This window comes from Neodiprion fabricii, chromosome 3 (genome assembly GCF_021155785.1).
Source record: "Neodiprion fabricii isolate iyNeoFabr1 chromosome 3, iyNeoFabr1.1, whole genome shotgun sequence".
In the NCBI taxonomy this organism is placed as follows: domain Eukaryota; kingdom Metazoa; phylum Arthropoda; class Insecta; order Hymenoptera; family Diprionidae; genus Neodiprion; species Neodiprion fabricii.
This window is the reverse complement of record NC_060241.1, coordinates 5,066,607-5,085,906: the sequence shown is the minus strand read 5'-3', so window position 1 is coordinate 5,085,906 and position 19,300 is coordinate 5,066,607. Positions and strand designations below refer to the sequence as shown.

General features: G+C 39.5%; 1 protein-coding gene across 5 annotated transcripts; it reads right to left on the bottom strand.

Moving 5' to 3' along the window:
* Nucleotides 1-14,963: 14,963 nt before the first annotated feature.
* On the bottom strand, nt 14,964-19,009 carry LOC124178977 (homeodomain-only protein-like). Of its 5 annotated transcripts, none has more exons than XM_046562866.1 (4): nt 18,810-19,009; nt 17,988-18,043; nt 16,922-17,117; nt 14,964-16,580 (listed from the first exon to the last, which is right to left on the bottom strand). In XM_046562866.1, the coding sequence occupies exons 1-4, from the start codon at nt 18,972-18,974 to the stop codon at nt 16,506-16,508; spliced, it is 492 nt and encodes a 163-aa protein (XP_046418822.1). In that variant the 5' UTR covers nt 18,975-19,009; the 3' UTR covers nt 14,964-16,505. The 5 variants fall into 5 exon arrangements, with proteins under 5 accessions (XP_046418822.1, XP_046418824.1, XP_046418826.1 ...); XM_046562868.1 differs by having other exon boundaries at nt 17,996-18,043; nt 18,810-19,006; XM_046562870.1 differs by lacking the exon at nt 17,988-18,043 and having other exon boundaries at nt 18,810-19,004.
* Between the last annotated feature and the right edge of the window lie 291 nt (nt 19,010-19,300).

Below are 19,300 nucleotides of genomic sequence, written 5' to 3'. Positions count from 1 at the left end.
GCTGCGTTTCCTGAGTTCCTTGGGGTCCAATCGGTCGGAAAAGCGTCATACGAATCAATTCTGAGACGCAAAATTTTTTGGTCCAAAAAAAAGGAAGGTTAACCCCTTTGTATTTTTGGCGAAAATTTACGCGATTGTGAAAAGTGCTTGAATTGATTCTTTGAGGCACTATTCCGACGTAATTTTGCGAGAGAAATCGATTGGGCGCAGTCCCAATACGCTGCGATCACCGCATCGAAAGTTACAGCCATAAAACGAAAACCTGAATTTTCGACATTTTTCAGCAGGTGCTTTTTCCGATGTAACTTCTTTCCTGTTGATCCCACGCTCTTTTCGCTGCGTTTTCTGAGTTCCTTGGGGTCCAATTGGTCGAAAAAGCGTCATACGAATCAATTATGAGACGCAAAATTTTTTGGTCAAAAAAAAAGGAAGGTTAACCCCTTTGTATTTTTGGCGAAAATTTACGCGATCGTGAAAAGTGCTTGAATTGATTCTTTGAGGCACTATTCCGAAGTAATTTTGCGAGAGAAATCGATTGGGCGCAGTCCCAATACGCTGCGATCACCGCATCGAAAGTTACAGCCATAGAACGAAAACCTGAATTTTCGACATTTTTCAGCAGGTGCTTTTTTCGATGTAACTTCTTTTCTGTTGATCCCACGCTCTCTTCGCTGCGTTTTCTGAGTTCCTTGGGGTCCAATTGGTCGAAAAAGCGTCATACGAATCAATTATGAGACGCAAAATTTTTTGGTCAAAAAAAAAGGAAGGTTAACCCCTTTGTATTTTTGGCGAAAATTTACGCGATTGTGAAAAGTGCTTGAATTGATTCTTTGAGGCACTATTCCGACGTAATTTTGCGAGAGAAATCGATTGGGCGCAGTTCCAATACGCTGCGATCACCGCATCAAAAGTTACAGCCATAAAACGAAAACCTGAATTTTCGACATTTTTCAGCAGGTGCTTTTTTCGATGTAACTTCTTTCCTGTTGATCCCACGCTCTTTTCGCTGCGTTTTCTGAGTTCCTTGGGGTCCAATTGGTCGAAAAAGCGTCATACGAATCAATTCTGAGACGCAAAATTTTTTGGTCAAAAAAAAAGGAAGGTTAACCCCTTTGTATTTTTGGCGAAAATTTACGCGATCGTGAAAAGTGCTTGAATTGATTCTTTGAGGCACTATTCCGACGTAATTTTGCGAGAGAAATCGATTGGGCGCAGTCCCAATACGCTGCGATCACCGCATCGAAAGTTACAGCCATGAAACGAAAACCTGAATTTTCGACATTTTTCAGCAGGTGCTTTTTTCGATGTAACTTCTTTCCTGTTGATCCCACGCTCTTTTCGCTGCGTTTTCTGAGTTCCTTGGGGTCCAATTGGTCGGAAAAGCGTCATACGAATCAATTCTGAGACGCAAAATTTTTTGGTCAAAAGAAAAGGAAGGTTAACCCCTTTGTATTTTTGGCAAAAATTTACGCGATTTTGAAAAGTGCTTGGATTGATTCCTTCAGGCACTATTCCGACGTAATTTTGCGAGAGAAATCGATTGGGCGCAGTCACAATACGCTGCGATCACCGCATCGAAAGTTACAGCCATAAAACGAAAACCTGAATTTTCGACATTTTTCAGCAGGTGCTTTTTTCGATGTAACTTCTTTCCTGTTGATCCCACGCTCTTTTCGCTGCGTTTTCTGAGTTCCTTGGGGTCCAATTGGTCGAAAAAGCGTCATACGAATCAATTATGAGACGCAAAATTTTTTGGTCAAAAAAAAAGGAAGGTTAACCCCTTTGTATTTTTGGCGAAAATTTACGCGATTGTGAAAAGTGCTTGAATTGATTCTTTGAGGCACTATTCCGACGTAATTTTGCGAGAGAAATCGATTGGGCGCAGTCCCAATACGCTGCGATCACCGCATCGAAAGTTACAGCCATAAAACGAAAACCTGAATTTTCGACATTTTTCAGCAGGTGCTTTTTTCGATGTAACTTCTTTCCTGTTGATCCCACGCTCTTTTCGCTGCGTTTTCTGAGTTCCTTGGGGTCCGATTGGTCGAAAAAGCGTCATACGAATCAATTATGAGACGCAAAATTTTTTGGTCAAAAAAAAAGGAAGGTTAACCCCTTTGTATTTTTGGCGAAAAATTACGCGATTGTGAAAAGTGCTTGAATTGATTCTTTGAGGCACTATTCCGACGTAATTTTGCGAGAGAAATCGATTGGGCGCAGTCCCAATACGCTGCGATCACCGCATCGAAAGTTACAGCCATAAAACGAAAACCTGAATTTTCGACATTTTTCAGCAGGTGCTTTTTTCGATGTAACTTCTTTCCTGTTGATCCCACGCTCTTTTCGCTGCGTTTTCTGAGTTCCTTGGGGTCCAATTGGTCGAAAAAGCGTCATACGAATCAATTATGAGACGCAAAATTTTTTGGTCAAAAAAAAAGGAAGGTTAACCCCTTTGTATTTTTGGCGAAAATTTACGCGATCGTGAAAAGTGCTTGAATTGATTCTTTGAGGCACTATTCCGACGTAATTTTGCGAGAGAAATCGATTGGGCGCAGTCCCAATACGCTGCGATCACCGCATCGAAAGTTACAGCCATAAAACGAAAACCTGAATTTTCGACATTTTTCAGCAGGTGCTTTTTTCGATGTAACTTCTTTCCTGTTGATCCCACGCTCTTTTCGCTGCGTTTTCTGAGTTCCTTGGGGTCCAATTGGTCGAAAAAGCGTCATACGAATCAATTATGAGACGCAAAATTTTTTGGTCAAAAAAAAAGGAAGGTTAACCCCTTTGTATTTTTAGCGAAAATTTACGCGATTGTGAAAAGTGCTTGAATTGATTCTTTGAGGCACTATTCCGACGTAATTTTGCGAGAGAAACCGATTGGGCGCAGTCCCAATACGCTGCGATCACCGCATCGAAAGTTACAGCCATAAAACGAAAACCTGAATTTTCGACATTTTTCAGCAGGTGCTTTTTTCGATGTAACTTCTTTCCTGTTGATCCCACGCTCTTTTCGCTGCGTTTTCTGAGTTCCTTGGGGTCCAATTGGTCGAAAAAGCGTCATACGAATCAATTCTGAGACGCAAAATTTTTTGGTCAAAAAAAAAGGAAGTTAACCCCTTTGTATTTTTGGCGAAAACTTACGCGATTGTGAAAAGTGCTTGAATTGATTCTTTGAGGCACTATTCCGACGTAATTTTGCGAGGGAAATCGATTGGGCGCAGTCACAATACGCTGCGATCACTGCATCGAAAGTTACAGCCATAAAACGAAAACCTGAATTTTCGACATTTTTCAGCAGGTGCTTTTTTTGATGTAACTTCTTTCCTGTTGATCCCACGCTCTTTTCGCTGCGTTTTCTGAGTTCCTTGGGGTCCAATTGGTCGGAAAAGCGTCATACGAATCAATTCTGAGACGCAAAATTTTTTGGTCAAAAAAAAAGGAAGGTTAAGCCCTTTGTATTTTTGGCAAAAATTTACGCGATTTTGAAAAGTGCTTGGATCGATTTTTTCAGGCACTATTCCGACGTAATTTTGCGAGAGAAATCGATTGGGCGCAGTCCCAATACGCTGCGATCACCGCATCGAAAGTTCCAGCCATAAAACGAAAACCTGAATTTTCGACATTTTTCAGCAGGTGCTTTTTTCGATGTAACTTCTTTCCTGTTGATCCCACGCTCTTTTCGCTGCGTTTTCTGAGTTCCTTGGGGTCCAATTGGTCGGAAAAGCGTCATACGAATCAATTCTGCGACGCAAAATTTTTTGCTCAAAAAAAAAGGAAGGTTAACCCCTTTGTATTTTTGGCGAAAATTGACGCGATTTTGAAAAGTGCTTGGATCGATTTTTTCAGGCACTATTCCGACGTAATTTTGCGAGAGAAATCGATTGGGCGCAGTCCCAATACGCTGCGATCACCGCATCGAAAGTTACAGCCATAAAACGAAAACCTGAATTTTCGACATTTTTCAGCAGGTGCTTTTTTCGATGTAACTTCTTTCCTGTTGATCCCACGCTCTTTTCGCTGCGTTTTCTGAGTTCCTTGGGGTCCAATTGGTCGAAAAAGCGTCATACGAATCAATTATGAGACGCAAAATTTTTTGGTCAAAAAAAAAGGAAGGTTAACCCCTTTGTATTTTTGGCGAAAATTTACGCGATCGTGAAAAGTGCTTGAATTGATTCTTTGAGGCACTATTCCGACGTAATTTTGCGAGAGAAATCGATTGGGCGCAGTCCCAATACGCTGCGATCACCGCATCGAAAGTTACAGCCATAAAACGAAAACCTGAATTTTCGACATTTTTCAGCAGGTGCTTTTTTCGATGTAACTTCTTTCCTGTTGATCCCACGCTCTTTTCGCTGCGTTTTCTGAGTTCCTTGGGGTCCAATTGGTCGAAAAAGCGTCATACGAATCAATTATGAGACGCAAAATTTTTTGGTCAAAAAAAAAGGAAGGTTAACCCCTTTGTATTTTTGGCGAAAATTTACGCGATTGTGAAAAGTGCTTGAATTGATTCTTTGAGGCACTATTCCGACGTAATTTTGCGAGAGAAACCGATTGGGCGCAGTCCCAATACGCTGCGATCACCGCATCGAAAGTTACAGCCATAAAACGAAAACCTGAATTTTCGACATTTTTCAGCAGGTGCTTTTTTCGATGTAACTTCTTTCCTGTTGATCCCACGCTCTTTTCGCTGCGTTTTCTGAGTTCCTTGGGGTCCAATTGGTCGAAAAAGCGTCATACGAATCAATTCTGAGACGCAAAATTTTTTGGTCAAAAAAAAAGGAAGTTAACCCCTTTGTATTTTTGGCGAAAACTTACGCGATTGTGAAAAGTGCTTGAATTGATTCTTTGAGGCACTATTCCGACGTAATTTTGCGAGGGAAATCGATTGGGCGCAGTCACAATACGCTGCGATCACTGCATCGAAAGTTACAGCCATAAAACGAAAACCTGAATTTTCGACATTTTTCAGCAGGTGCTTTTTTTGATGTAACTTCTTTCCTGTTGATCCCACGCTCTTTTCGCTGCGTTTTCTGAGTTCCTTGGGGTCCAATTGGTCGGAAAAGCGTCATACGAATCAATTCTGAGACGCAAAATTTTTTGGTCAAAAAAAAAGGAAGGTTAAGCCCTTTGTATTTTTGGCAAAAATTTACGCGATTTTGAAAAGTGCTTGGATCGATTTTTTCAGGCACTATTCCGACGTAATTTTGCGAGAGAAATCGATTGGGCGCAGTCCCAATACGCTGCGATCACCGCATCGAAAGTTCCAGCCATAAAACGAAAACCTGAATTTTCGACATTTTTCAGCAGGTGCTTTTTTCGATGTAACTTCTTTCCTGTTGATCCCACGCTCTTTTCGCTGCGTTTTCTGAGTTCCTTGGGGTCCAATTGGTCGGAAAAGCGTCATACGAATCAATTCTGCGACGCAAAATTTTTTGCTCAAAAAAAAAGGAAGGTTAACCCCTTTGTATTTTTGGCGAAAATTGACGCGATTTTGAAAAGTGCTTGGATCGATTTTTTCAGGCACTATTCCGACGTAATTTTGCGAGAGAAATCGATTGGGCGCAGTCCCAATACGCTGCGATCACCGCATCGAAAGTTACAGCCATAAAACGAAAACCTGTATTTTCGACATTTTTCAGCAGGTGCTTTTTTCGATGTAACTTCTTTCCTGTTGATCCCACGCTCTTTTCGCTGCGTTTTCTGAGTTCCTTGGGGTCCAATTGGTAGGAAAAGCGTCATACGAATCAATTCTGAGACGCAAAATTTTTTGCTCAAAAAAAAAAGGAAGGTTAACCCCTTTGTATTTTTGGCGAAAATTTACGCGATTTTGAAAAGTGCTTGGATCGATTTTTTCAGGCACTATTCCGACGTAATTTTGCGAGAGAAATCGATTGGGCGCAGTCCCAATACGCTGCGATCACCGCATCGAAAGTTACAGCCATAAAACGAAAACCTGAATTTTCGACATTTTTCAGCAGGTGCTTTTTTCGATGTAACTTCTTTCCTGTTAATCCCACGCTCTTTTCGCTGCGTTTCCTGAGTTCCTTGGGGTCCAATTGGTCGAAGAAGCGTCATACGAATCAATTATGAGACGCAAAATTTTTTGGTCAAAAAAAAAGGAAGGTTAACCCCTTTGTATTTTTGGCGAAAATTTACGCGATTGTGAAAAGTGCTTGAATTGATTCTTTGAGGCACTATTCCGACGTAATTTTGCGAGAGAAATCGATTGGGCGCAGTCCCAATACGCTGCGATCACCGCATCGAAAGTTACAGCCATAAAACGAAAACCTGAATTTTCGACATTTTTCAGCAGGTGCTTTTTCCGATGTAACTTCTTTCCTGTTGATCCCACGCTCTTTTCGCTGCGTTTTCTGAGTTCCTTGGGGTCCAATTGGTCGAAAAAGCGTCATACGAATCAATTCTGAGACGCAAAATTTTTTGGTCAAGAAAAAAGGAAGGTTAACCCCTTTGTATTTTTGGCGAAAATTTACGCGATTGTGAAAAGTGCTTGAATTGATTCTTTGAGGCACTATTCCGACGTAATTTTGCGAGAGAAATCGATTGGGCGCAGTCCCAATACGCTGCGATCACCGCATCGAAAGTTCCAGCCATAAAACGAAAACCTGAATTTTCGACATTTTTCAGCAGGTGCTTTTTCCGATGTAACTTCTTTCCTGTTGATCCCACGCTCTTTTCGCTGCGTTTTCTGAGTTCCTTGGGGTCCAATTGGTCGAAAAAGCGTCATACGAATCAATTCTGAGACGCAAAATTTTTTGGTCAAAAAAAAAGGAAGGTTAACCCCTTTGTATTTTTGGCGAAAATTTACGCGATTGTGAAAAGTGCTTGAATTGATTCTTTGAGGCACTATTCCGACGTAATTTTGCGAGAGAAATCGATTGGGCGCAGTCCCAATACGCTGCGATCACCGCATCGAAAGTTACAGCCATAAAACGAAAACCTGAATTTTCGACATTTTTCAGCAGGTGCTTTTTTCGATGTAACTTCTTTCCTGTTAATCCCACGCTCTTTTCGCTGCGTTTCCTGAGTTCCTTGGGGTCCAATTGGTCGAAGAAGCGTCATACGAATCAATTATGAGACGCAAAATTTTTTGGTCAAAAAAAAAGGAAGGTTAACCCCTTTGTATTTTTGGCGAAAATTTACGCGATTGTGAAAAGTGCTTGAATTGATTCTTTGAGGCACTATTCCGACGTAATTTTGCCAGAGAAATCGATTGGGCGCAGTCCCAATACGCTGCGATCACCGCATCGAAAGTTACAGCCATAAAACGAAAACCTGAATTTTCGACATTTTTCAGCAGGTGCTTTTTTCGATGTAACTTCTTTCCTGTTGATCCCACGCTCTTTTCGCTGCGTTTTCTGAGTTCCTTGGGGTCCAATTGGTCGAAAAAGCGTCATACGAATCAATTCTGAGACGCAAAATTTTTTGGTCAAAAAAAAAGGAAGGTTAACCCCTTTGTATTTTTGGCGAAAATTTACGCGATTGTGAAAAGTGCTTGAATTGATTCTTTGAGGCACTATTCCGACGTAATTTTGCGAGAGAAATCGATTGGGCGCAGTCCCAATACGCTGCGATCACCGCATCGAAAGTTACAGCCATAAAACGAAAACCTGAATTTTCGACATTTTTCAGCAGGTGCTTTTTCCGATGTAACTTCTTTCCTGTTGATCCCACGCTCTTTTCGCTGCGTTTTCTGAGTTCCTTGGGGTCCAATTAGTCGGAAAAGCGTCATACGAATCAATTCTGAGACGCAAAATTTTTTGCTCAAAAAAAAAGGAAGGTTAACCCCTTTGTATTTTTGGCGAAAATTTACGCGATTTTGAAAAGTGCTTGGATCGATTTTTTCAGGCACTATTCCGACGTAATTTTGCGAGAGAAATCGATTGGGCGCAGTCCCAATACGCTGCGATCACCGCATCGAAAGTTCCAGCCATAAAACGAAAACCTGAATTTTCGACATTTTTCAGCAGGTGCTTTTTTCGATGTAACTTCTTTCCTGTTGATCCCACGCTCTTTTCGCTGCGTTTTCTGAGTTCCTTGGGGTCCAATTGGTCGAAAAAGCGTCATACGAATCAATTCTGAGACGCAAAATTTTTTGGTCAAAAAAAAAGGAAGGTTAACCCCTTTGTATTTTTGGCGAAAATTCACGCGATTGTGAAAAGTGCTTGAATTGATTCTTTGAGGCACTATTCCGACGTAATTTTGCGAGAGAAATCGATTGGGCGCAGTCCCAATACGCTGCGATCACCGCATCGAAAGTTACAGCCATAAAACGAAAACCTGAATTTTCGACATTTTTCAGCAGGTGCTTTTTTCGATGTAACTTCTTTCCTGTTGATCCCACGCTCTCTTCGCTGCGTTTTCTGAGTTCCTTGGGGTCCAATTGGTCGGAAAAGCGTCATACGAATCAATTCTGAGACACAAAATTTTTTGGTCAAAAAAAAAGGAAGGTTAACCCCTTTGTATTTTTGGCAAAAATTTACGCGATTTTGAAAAGTGCTTGGATCGATTCTTTCAGGCACTATTCCGACGTAATTTTGCGAGAGAAATCGATTGGGCGCAGTCCCAATACGCTGCGATCACCGCATCGAAAGTTACAGCCATAAAACGAAAACCTGAATTTTCGACATTTTTCAGCAGGTGCTTTTTTCGATGTAACTTCTTTCCTGTTGATCCCACGCTCTTTTCGCTGCGTTTTCTGAGTTCCTTGGGGTCCAATTGGTCGGAAAAGCGTCATACGAATCAATTCTGAGACGCAAAATTTTTTGGTCAAAAAAAAAGGAAGGTTAACCCCTTTGTATTTTTGGCGAAAATTTACGCGATTGTGAAAAGTGCTTGAATTGATTCTTTGAGGCACTATTCCGACGTAATTTTGCGAGAGAAATCGATTGGGCGCAGTCCCAATACGCTGCGATCACCGCATCGAAAGTTACAGCCATAAAACGAAAACCTGAATTTTCGACATTTTTCAGCAGGTGCTTTTTTCGATGTAACTTCTTTCCTTTTGATCCCACGCTCTTTTCGCTGCGTTTTTTGAGTTCGTTGGCGTCCAATTGGTCGGAAAAGCGTCATACGAATCAATTCTGAGACGCAAAATTTTTTGCTCAAAAAAAAAGGAAGGTTAACCCCTTTGTATTTTTGGCGAAAATTTACGCGATTTTGAAAAGTGCTTGGATCGATTTTTTCAGGCACTATTCCGACGTAATTTTGCGAGAGAAATCGATTGGGCGCAGTCCCAATACGCTGCGATCACCGCATCGAAAGTTCCAGCCATAAAACGAAAACCTGAATTTTCGACATTTTTCAGCAGGTGCTTTTTTCGATGTAACTTCTTTCCTGTTGATCCCACGCTCTTTTCGCTGCGTTTTCTGAGTTCCTTGGGGTCCAATTGGTCGAAAAAGCGTCATACGAATCAATTCTGAGACGCAAAATTTTTTGGTCAAAAAAAAAGGAAGGTTAACCCCTTTGTATTTTTGGCGAAAATTCACGCGATTGTGAAAAGTGCTTGAATTGATTCTTTGAGGCACTATTCCGACGTAATTTTGCGAGAGAAATCGATTGGGCGCAGTCCCAATACGCTGCGATCACCGCATCGAAAGTTACAGCCATAAAACGAAAACCTGAATTTTCGACATTTTTCAGCAGGTGCTTTTTTCGATGTAACTTCTTTCCTGTTGATCCCACGCTCTCTTCGCTGCGTTTTCTGAGTTCCTTGGGGTCCAATTGGTCGGAAAAGCGTCATACGAATCAATTCTGAGACACAAAATTTTTTGGTCAAAAAAAAAGGAAGGTTAACCCCTTTGTATTTTTGGCGAAAATTTACGCGATTTTGAAAAGTGCTTGGATCGATTTTTTCAGGCACTATTCCGACGTAATTTTGCGAGAGAAATCGATTGGGCGCAGTCCCAATACGCTGCGATCACCGCATCGAAAGTTCCAGCCATAAAACGAAAACCTGAATTTTCGACATTTTTCAGCAGGTGCTTTTTTCGATGTAACTTCTTTCCTGTTGATCCCACGCTCTTTTCGCTGCGTTTTCTGAGTTCCTTGGGGTCCAATTGGTCGAAAAAGCGTCATACGAATCAATTCTGAGACGCAAAATTTTTTGGTCAAAAAAAAAGGAAGGTTAACCCCTTTGTATTTTTGGCGAAAATTCACGCGATTGTGAAAAGTGCTTGAATTGATTCTTTGAGGCACTATTCCGACGTAATTTTGCGAGAGAAATCGATTGGGCGCAGTCCCAATACGCTGCGATCACCGCATCGAAAGTTACAGCCATAAAACGAAAACCTGAATTTTCGACATTTTTCAGCAGGTGCTTTTTTCGATGTAACTTCTTTCCTGTTGATCCCACGCTCTCTTCGCTGCGTTTTCTGAGTTCCTTGGGGTCCAATTGGTCGGAAAAGCGTCATACGAATCAATTCTGAGACACAAAATTTTTTGGTCAAAAAAAAAGGAAGGTTAACCCCTTTGTATTTTTGGCAAAAATTTACGCGATTTTGAAAAGTGCTTGGATCGATTCTTTCAGGCACTATTCCGACGTAATTTTGCGAGAGAAATCGATTGGGCGCAGTCCCAATACGCTGCGATCACCGCATCGAAAGTTACAGCCATAAAACGAAAACCTGAATTTTCGACATTTTTCAGCAGGTGCTTTTTTCGATGTAACTTCTTTCCTGTTGATCCCACGCTCTTTTCGCTGCGTTTTCTGAGTTCCTTGGGGTCCAATTGGTCGGAAAAGCGTCATACGAATCAATTCTGAGACGCAAAATTTTTTGGTCAAAAAAAAAGGAAGGTTAACCCCTTTGTATTTTTGGCGAAAATTTACGCGATTGTGAAAAGTGCTTGAATTGATTCTTTGAGGCACTATTCCGACGTAATTTTGCGAGAGAAATCGATTGGGCGCAGTCCCAATACGCTGCGATCACCGCATCGAAAGTTACAGCCATAAAACGAAAACCTGAATTTTCGACATTTTTCAGCAGGTGCTTTTTTCGATGTAACTTCTTTCCTTTTGATCCCACGCTCTTTTCGCTGCGTTTTTTGAGTTCGTTGGCGTCCAATTGGTCGGAAAAGCGTCATACGAATCAATTCTGAGACGCAAAATTTTTTGCTCAAAAAAAAAGGAAGGTTAACCCCTTTGTATTTTTGGCGAAAATTTACGCGATTTTGAAAAGTGCTTGGATCGATTTTTTCAGGCACTATTCCGACGTAATTTTGCGAGAGAAATCGATTGGGCGCAGTCCCAATACGCTGCGATCACCGCATCGAAAGTTCCAGCCATAAAACGAAAACCTGAATTTTCGACATTTTTCAGCAGGTGCTTTTTTCGATGTAACTTCTTTCCTGTTGATCCCACGCTCTTTTCGCTGCGTTTTCTGAGTTCCTTGGGGTCCAATTGGTCGAAAAAGCGTCATACGAATCAATTCTGAGACGCAAAATTTTTTGGTCAAAAAAAAAGGAAGGTTAACCCCTTTGTATTTTTGGCGAAAATTCACGCGATTGTGAAAAGTGCTTGAATTGATTCTTTGAGGCACTATTCCGACGTAATTTTGCGAGAGAAATCGATTGGGCGCAGTCCCAATACGCTGCGATCACCGCATCGAAAGTTACAGCCATAAAACGAAAACCTGAATTTTCGACATTTTTCAGCAGGTGCTTTTTTCGATGTAACTTCTTTCCTGTTGATCCCACGCTCTCTTCGCTGCGTTTTCTGAGTTCCTTGGGGTCCAATTGGTCGGAAAAGCGTCATACGAATCAATTCTGAGACACAAAATTTTTTGGTCAAAAAAAAAGGAAGGTTAACCCCTTTGTATTTTTGGCAAAAATTTACGCGATTTTGAAAAGTGCTTGGATCGATTCTTTCAGGCACTATTCCGACGTAATTTTGCGAGAGAAATCGATTGGGCGCAGTCCCAATACGCTGCGATCACCGCATCGAAAGTTACAGCCATAAAACGAAAACCTGAATTTTCGACATTTTTCAGCAGGTGCTTTTTTCGATGTAACTTCTTTCCTGTTGATCCCACGCTCTTTTCGCTGCGTTTTCTGAGTTCCTTGGGGTCCAATTGGTCGGAAAAGCGTCATACGAATCAATTCGGAGACACAAAATTTTTTGGTCAAAAAAAAAGGAAGGTTAACCCCTTTGTATTTTTGGCGAAAATTTACGCGATTTTGAAAAGTGCTTGGATCGATTCTTTCAGGCACTATTCCGACGTAATTTTGCGAGAGAAATCGATTGGGCGCAGTCCCAATACGCTGCGATCACCGCATCGAAAGTTACAGCCATAAAACGAAAACCTGAATTTTCGACATTTTTCAGCAGGTGCTTTTTTCGATGTAACTTCTTTTCTGTTGATCCCACGCTCTTTTTGCTGCGTGTTCTGAGTCCCTGGGGCTCCAATTAGTCAGGAAAGGGTCATTTGAATCGAATCTGAGACGAAAAGTTTTCAGCTCCAAAAATGAAGAAAAAGTAAGGCTAAACCCTTTGCATTTTCGACGAAAATTTCCGCTATTTTGAGAAGTGCTGGAATAAATTCTTTCATGCACTATTCTTGTTGGACCAGCAGCAGCGAAGTTAGGAAGGAAATGAGGGTAAAATTAATTCAACATCCATTCAATACTTGTTACAGATAGTGAAGATAAGAACATATCATACATCATTCATCGTATCCCGACAGACGTGTGTTGTACCTCTTGTCCGGCCGAAACTCTAGTTATAATTCCAAACTGCCAGAATTCCTATCTCACATATTATATTTTATGTTCTGCTTAAGATAATGTATACTGCACACCAAATTTTCACGTAATATTGAAATTCTCCGGGAAATGCCTAATCATGTCTCCGGATTCGTCTTTGTCTCTCACTCTATTTTTATCCGTGGACTTTTCGAAATTACTACCTGCTGACACCCAAACACTTGTAGTAGATTTCCGGCGTATTGAATAAACTTCAACTACGAGTCATGAATTCCTCACTTTTCACCTCGATCTCTCCAACACTAGTCCCATGTTCAATGTATTTTGGCCGTAATTTTTGTTCGGATGTTCAAATCGTTAGCCTCCTTATCCTCCATAATATTTGAAGCCACAAATCGTTGCTCTCGGAATTCATTTAAACGCACTCACTAGACAAAGTGTACCTTGAGCAAGTTGATAAAGACATTTATAACATTGTAGAATCTACAGTCGGAAAGACACGACGACAATACGAAGAAATTTCCCGTTTCTCATTGGCCCGAAATTTACTCCATCAATGGAACTTAAAAATTATGTATTTGATCTTCAGACTCCATCATCAATGAGCCATCGAACCTTCATGATCACAAATACCACTTTTGTCTCTTCTACAAACGGAACTTTAATGCGTCCACGTTCAAATGAATTCCTTAGGTTACATCTAAATTAAAATTAAAATTAAATCTTTCTGTTAATCTCGCACAATCAATCGTAGACTATGGATTATTTAATTTGCACCGCAACGTTCAATTGCAGCTATTCGAATATCTTTCGCTGCCAGGCCTGTAGTTCAAACGGTGCCGTCTATGTGGAACATTATTCGTGACTATCGTTGGTCGATTCTGATGCGGCGATTCCTTTCCTACCAACCGTGTCAACGCTCCTCTGTTGTTATTTTTATTCTTACGAGATGACGCTCAACTTCAACTTGGACCTGAAACAAACGAACGAATGATTTCGAAAATTATCGAGGAATTTTTTTGCGGTGTTCGAATGGTAAGACCCAATCAAGTATGACAGAATTATCTGTGCAGAGAGAAAAAAGTAAAAATTAAATTAAAATAAGAAAATTCATTTGAATTATAATATAAATAATTTTAATTAACGGGAAATACAAAAGCTTGAATTGGAATTCAAAAAAATTATTTGGAAACTTACTCGAATTAGAGTGAATTAGCGAGAGTTGTTAAGAGAAGAAATTGAAATTCATAAGCTGAAACGAATTAAGTTAAAGTACAGAAATTTTTTGGCTAAATTAAAAGAATCTATTTAAATAAAAAAATTCAGTAAAATGATGCGAATTAATTTAAATCAATTCAGCTCGAAAAATTAATTTTTCACTCAAATCTCGAGTTATTTTCTACTCGAAAGTGTCGTATTAATTAGTCGAGCTCGGAGAGAAATATACAAGCTATAATGAAATAACAACCGACCTGGTTTCTGATCACATATTGCATGTTTACGTTTCATCAGTTAGCTGATAAGTTGTTTAGAAATTTTTACACATATACCCGTAGGCTTTGAGCCATCGCTGCCAGACTTTGTTGTCGAATATGAGAAGAAGCGAAAAACGGAGGCCACGAATCTCTACACGGACGATGGGCCCCAAGCAAAAATACCGGTGACCGAAATCTATCAAGTGGATTTAAATCCGTCGCAGGGTTTTTAAGAGAATCTGCAAGTTTCGCAAAACGATCGTGAAGAATCTGCAATGCTGTTAGTACCGTGCAATTGTGACGACGAAGATGAATTTATTCTGCAAGAAAAGCTCAACCAAAAACTTTCTAGCATTAAGGATTTATCGGTTTAGCTGATGAATAACAATCCAGATAACATTATTACGTATGTCCGCTTTTCTCCTTACTTTCTATCGTTACAAATAGCAAAAAAAAAAGAAAGAAAGAAAAAATAAACGACGTTAGGAAAATGGCTGATCGGAATATTTTTCGTCGAGTTTGGAAAACTCCCGCGAAGAATTTATTGCGTTTTATTGTATTTCGTTTTTTTTTTTTTTTTTTTTTTTTATTGCTGTCATTTGACGAAAGTTCAACCGTGTAAAATTTGAAAGGGAAAAATTACTCGAGGAAAGCCAAGGAACCCGCGGGAATAGCGGTCGTAAAAAATATTCCGTGAGAGAATCAGCGAGAGATAAAAACTACGTCGAGTATTCTTCGCCGGATGAAGACGATTACGAATGTACGATATACATAGTTAGCTGGTTTATTATATAATATGCAGCAGTAAATAATAACATCGCTCTACAATTATCCAATAAAAGATGAAAGTTATTCGTATATTATATACTTATAAGTATACTTTTACATAACACACAAATTTACGGTTCGTTACACTGTTCGTATTATATGGTATCGTTGTACAATATCGGATTCAATTCCCATTCTCTCTTAGTTTAAATTACCGTTTTAGTTTGCGACGAATGCGAAACGGAATATCTTCATGCTTGTCTTACTCACGGCTCGCTGAAACACATTCCGGACACTCCTGCAGGAAAAGTAGATACAGCAATTAATGAAAATTCCCACTACATATTTCAATACATCAAATTTTGACTGTTCACATTATATTTTGGATTGATCAACGCTTTGACAATTATTCCATTGTACTCTGGAATCCTTAAGATAGCAACAATAATTTACGCAGATACGTGTTACACAATACTTTAATTTAGCAAATATAAAGCTGTAAAGATTTGCGCGAAAAAATTCTGTAAATGCGAGAGAAATAATAAAGTCTCAAGGTGGTACAATTTGATAATATATTATTTTATATAAAAATAAGAAATAAAATATGAACCGTAGAATCTGACGAGAAGATAAAACAGAAAATTATTACTAAATATTCAATATTTGGTATCTAAATTTTATCAGTAATAGAACAATACTCTAAAAATATATAACACAGGTAACATTTATGTTTAACAATTTATTGTATACGTATAATTACATAATTGTCTTGATAAAAATAAGGGAAGAATAGAATCTTCATTTGTTACGTAATTATCGTACTTATTATAAGAATCTATAGAACAAAAATTTTATTTTTGAAAAAGAATTTTTACCGATATGAAATTTAAAACCATAGAAAATGTTTTTTAGCGATAGAAGTCGGGTTTATTATAACATTTATCTCATTCAACGCGTTATTACATTTTTTCAATGTTTTTGTAAGTGTTTTCCTCTCTCTCCTTCTTTTTCTTTATTACTTTTATATTAATAACTATATTTATCTGTACACACAACATGTTTAATAATATGTATAAATATTGTTTTCAATGATCGTTACAATAATATGAAAACCGGTGAACCGATTAAATTTAAGTCCGTTTTCAATTTTCCTCTATGTATTTGTTCCTTTTTTCAATCTGGTATATGCGAATCATGTTCTCACTGTCAGTAACTTATTTGTTATATATAAATTACAACTTAAGCGGTATACTTAACAAATGTAACAAAATAAGAACAATTTTATGATTACTTTGAAGTTATGTAGCATGTTGAAATTTCCCAAATATATTTCAAACGTTATGAAATTGTAACTTATTTTTTTCTCCAATTAAAATAAATATTTTTCGCAAACTTTGCTACAGAAAACGAGCTGCGTGTTTTCCTTATCTCAGTATTTCAAATCACCGCAAGGTTTATAAATTATATTCGTAACCTTATCGTTACAATAATATGATACAAATATAATATAATATTGTATAAGATAGGTACACGAGATTTTAATCAGTTGCTAAAATGCAAGTTTCCACCGAGTCCCTGCTCTTTCCTCCATTGAGCGAGTCTTATGGCGTACCATCCCTGAAATTAACAAGTGTAGGTATAAGAAAAATTGACAACATCGAATTAACGTTTTATTAACTATCTTTCAACGTTCATTATTCAATTTTGACGCGGAATAATCAACTCTGATAACGAGCAATTTGTTTTCTCTTCTAGTTTTCTTTGTTTTCCAAAGTGGTTTAGAACGGTACATATATACATATTTGCTTCGTTCAAACGTAAATTTTGAGAGAACTTTGAGAAGTTGTCGAACACGTTCGCCCACAAAATCCCCAACTAACCAACAGTCTCTCTCTCTCTCTCTTTCTCTCTTTGACACGGACGTAAACCGGTGTTCATAATTCCGACCGATTACCGACCTGAACATCCGCTTCTGACAGGCCTGTCTCTGCGGCAAGGAGGACGATGTCAGCTGTGTGCGGGGCTCTTGGACACCTGTTGAATTGCTCCTGAAGAACGGCTTCCTGGTCGGTCGTTAAACGGATGATTCGTGGCTCGGCGCCTCCTCTGGGCGACAGCCGCGGTGACACGGACTTAAGCATTTTGTGCTGTATGCTGTAAAGTGTAAGACAAACAATTTCAGAATAAACTATGTATGATATTTAATCCGTCAAAGAGATGTTAAGGATGTGTTGGCTATAAATTCTCAACCGAAAGTGAGCATCGTCGATAACACTGAATACTTTGTGATGAGATAAAAATCGGAAAGAAATAAACCGCAATGAAGACGATTTTGGTTTAGAATATACATATAGCCAGTACATCCTCAAATCGAAACGAAATCTCGCGCAACGCATCAGGTTTGAAAAACCAATTGCAGACTGATGTTCGTGTAAAGTGATTACGAAATATCAGACGTATAGTTGGTAACAACTCCGTTGCGAAACTTTTCCGATGAGGTGGACTCAGAAATTCATGCCAGTTTCCATTTACGTAACGTGATTTCCGGTAAACGGATATGCATCCAATATATGCAAGAGCGATTCTAGGGCAGGATCACGTTATCGATCAGCCACGAATCATGGGAATGTGAGAAAGATAAAAAAAAAAAATACGTTATTTACCAATATACCTAAGTGATCAATTAAACGCCGCACCTACTTCCCAAAATTCACCTATCTACGCACGAGCAACACATGCAATTCCATTGGGTTTCCGTATCGTTGTGATGAAAATTGCGATCAGAGAGACGCGACCTTGAGTGACCTTGGCCGGTAACGCGTTTCTGCATGTGGGATGTACAGCAATGCAGGCGACGTAATTTATTATGTACCAAGGTGTAAGTACAGCTCGGCAGTGGAACAGTTGAGTGCAATAATAGGTAAAATTCGACATTGACCGGCGAAGAGCGATGACGAAATAATCTGGGGTTCCTGGCCCTCGTCCAGAACTTAGTTAAACACACACATATATATGTATATATACCGGTGTACCCTTCGCGCCCACGCTTCGTCGATGATGTAACTGACTCCGGAAAACAGCTGCAATTAAAGATAATAATACAGGGAGTTAACAAAGAGAGTCACGAGGCGTGGGACACAGACGTTGGATTTGACGAACGTCACGTTTTTTTTCCAAGAGAAGAGAGAGAAAAAAAAAATTAATAGTAAAAGAAGAATCACGATTTTTAAGACTTGTTATAATCGTTAACCTTCAAAGTACGCACCTAATTTTTCAATCACCGTGTATAAACTGGGGGTCTGTGAAACCTCCCGGTGCTTTTTTTCACGGTCCTAACATTTCAGAACTACTCATCTCATCAAGTTGAAAAAATTTCGCATATGTGTCGTCAGAAAACGTTCGCGAATTTTTCTTTTTTTTCTTTCAACAGGAGAAGGAAATTTCCCGACAAAATTGTCATTTTTAATTGGATTTTTATATTTTGGGTGAATATTTGAAAAAAAGAAACGGGTGAAATCGAAACTTGAGGACAGGGTTTTGTAGACCTTGTCTGTTCTCCAAGGACTAAACGGGGTCTCCCATCGAGGAGGGAACTATAAGCGCGATCACCTTGCGATGATGCATATACATTGCATGTGGAATCGACCGGGGCTGTCTTGAATTTGCAAGATTCTTATTCACTCCGATGATGCGAGGTTGAAAACGATGAGGTGTGGAAAAAACCGCATCGAATTGCGCGGCATACTGACGACGCCTAGGATCGAGTGAATAAATCCAACCACACGCATGATTCAGGGTAGAGTGTCAATGGTGATTTTTTTTTTTTTATAAATTGTGAATACGTACCGCACGCTTGTTTCGACAAAACGAAGGTATCTGATGATCGGTATTCCGTCGTTCATTTCGTCGTATCGTCGATCGAAGTTCTTGTAGCAATAAAAATATTGTTCTTTGAACAGATGGGTTTCGCTGATGAATCCGATCGATCGGAACGCGTGTCAAGATCGGCATGTATGTACATTAAACCGTGATGACAAACTATTTCTAAACCATAAGATTCACCCGTATATATACATACAGGTGTATCACGTATCTGTACGTACCGTGACGTAGATAATTAACATATTCATTCGTAGCTAATTAAGGCGAGACGACGAATAGATTCAGGAATTCCGTAGGCGTTGGATGTTGTTGATTCTCCGTCCTTTGCGTTTTTCAGAGAGCTACTACGATGTTGTTTAATTGTTATTGCAATCAAACATACACAGGTGACTTGACCGTGTAACGCGATCTCGGGAATGAGATCGATCGCCATTAAAACTGGGAATTGCATGCAA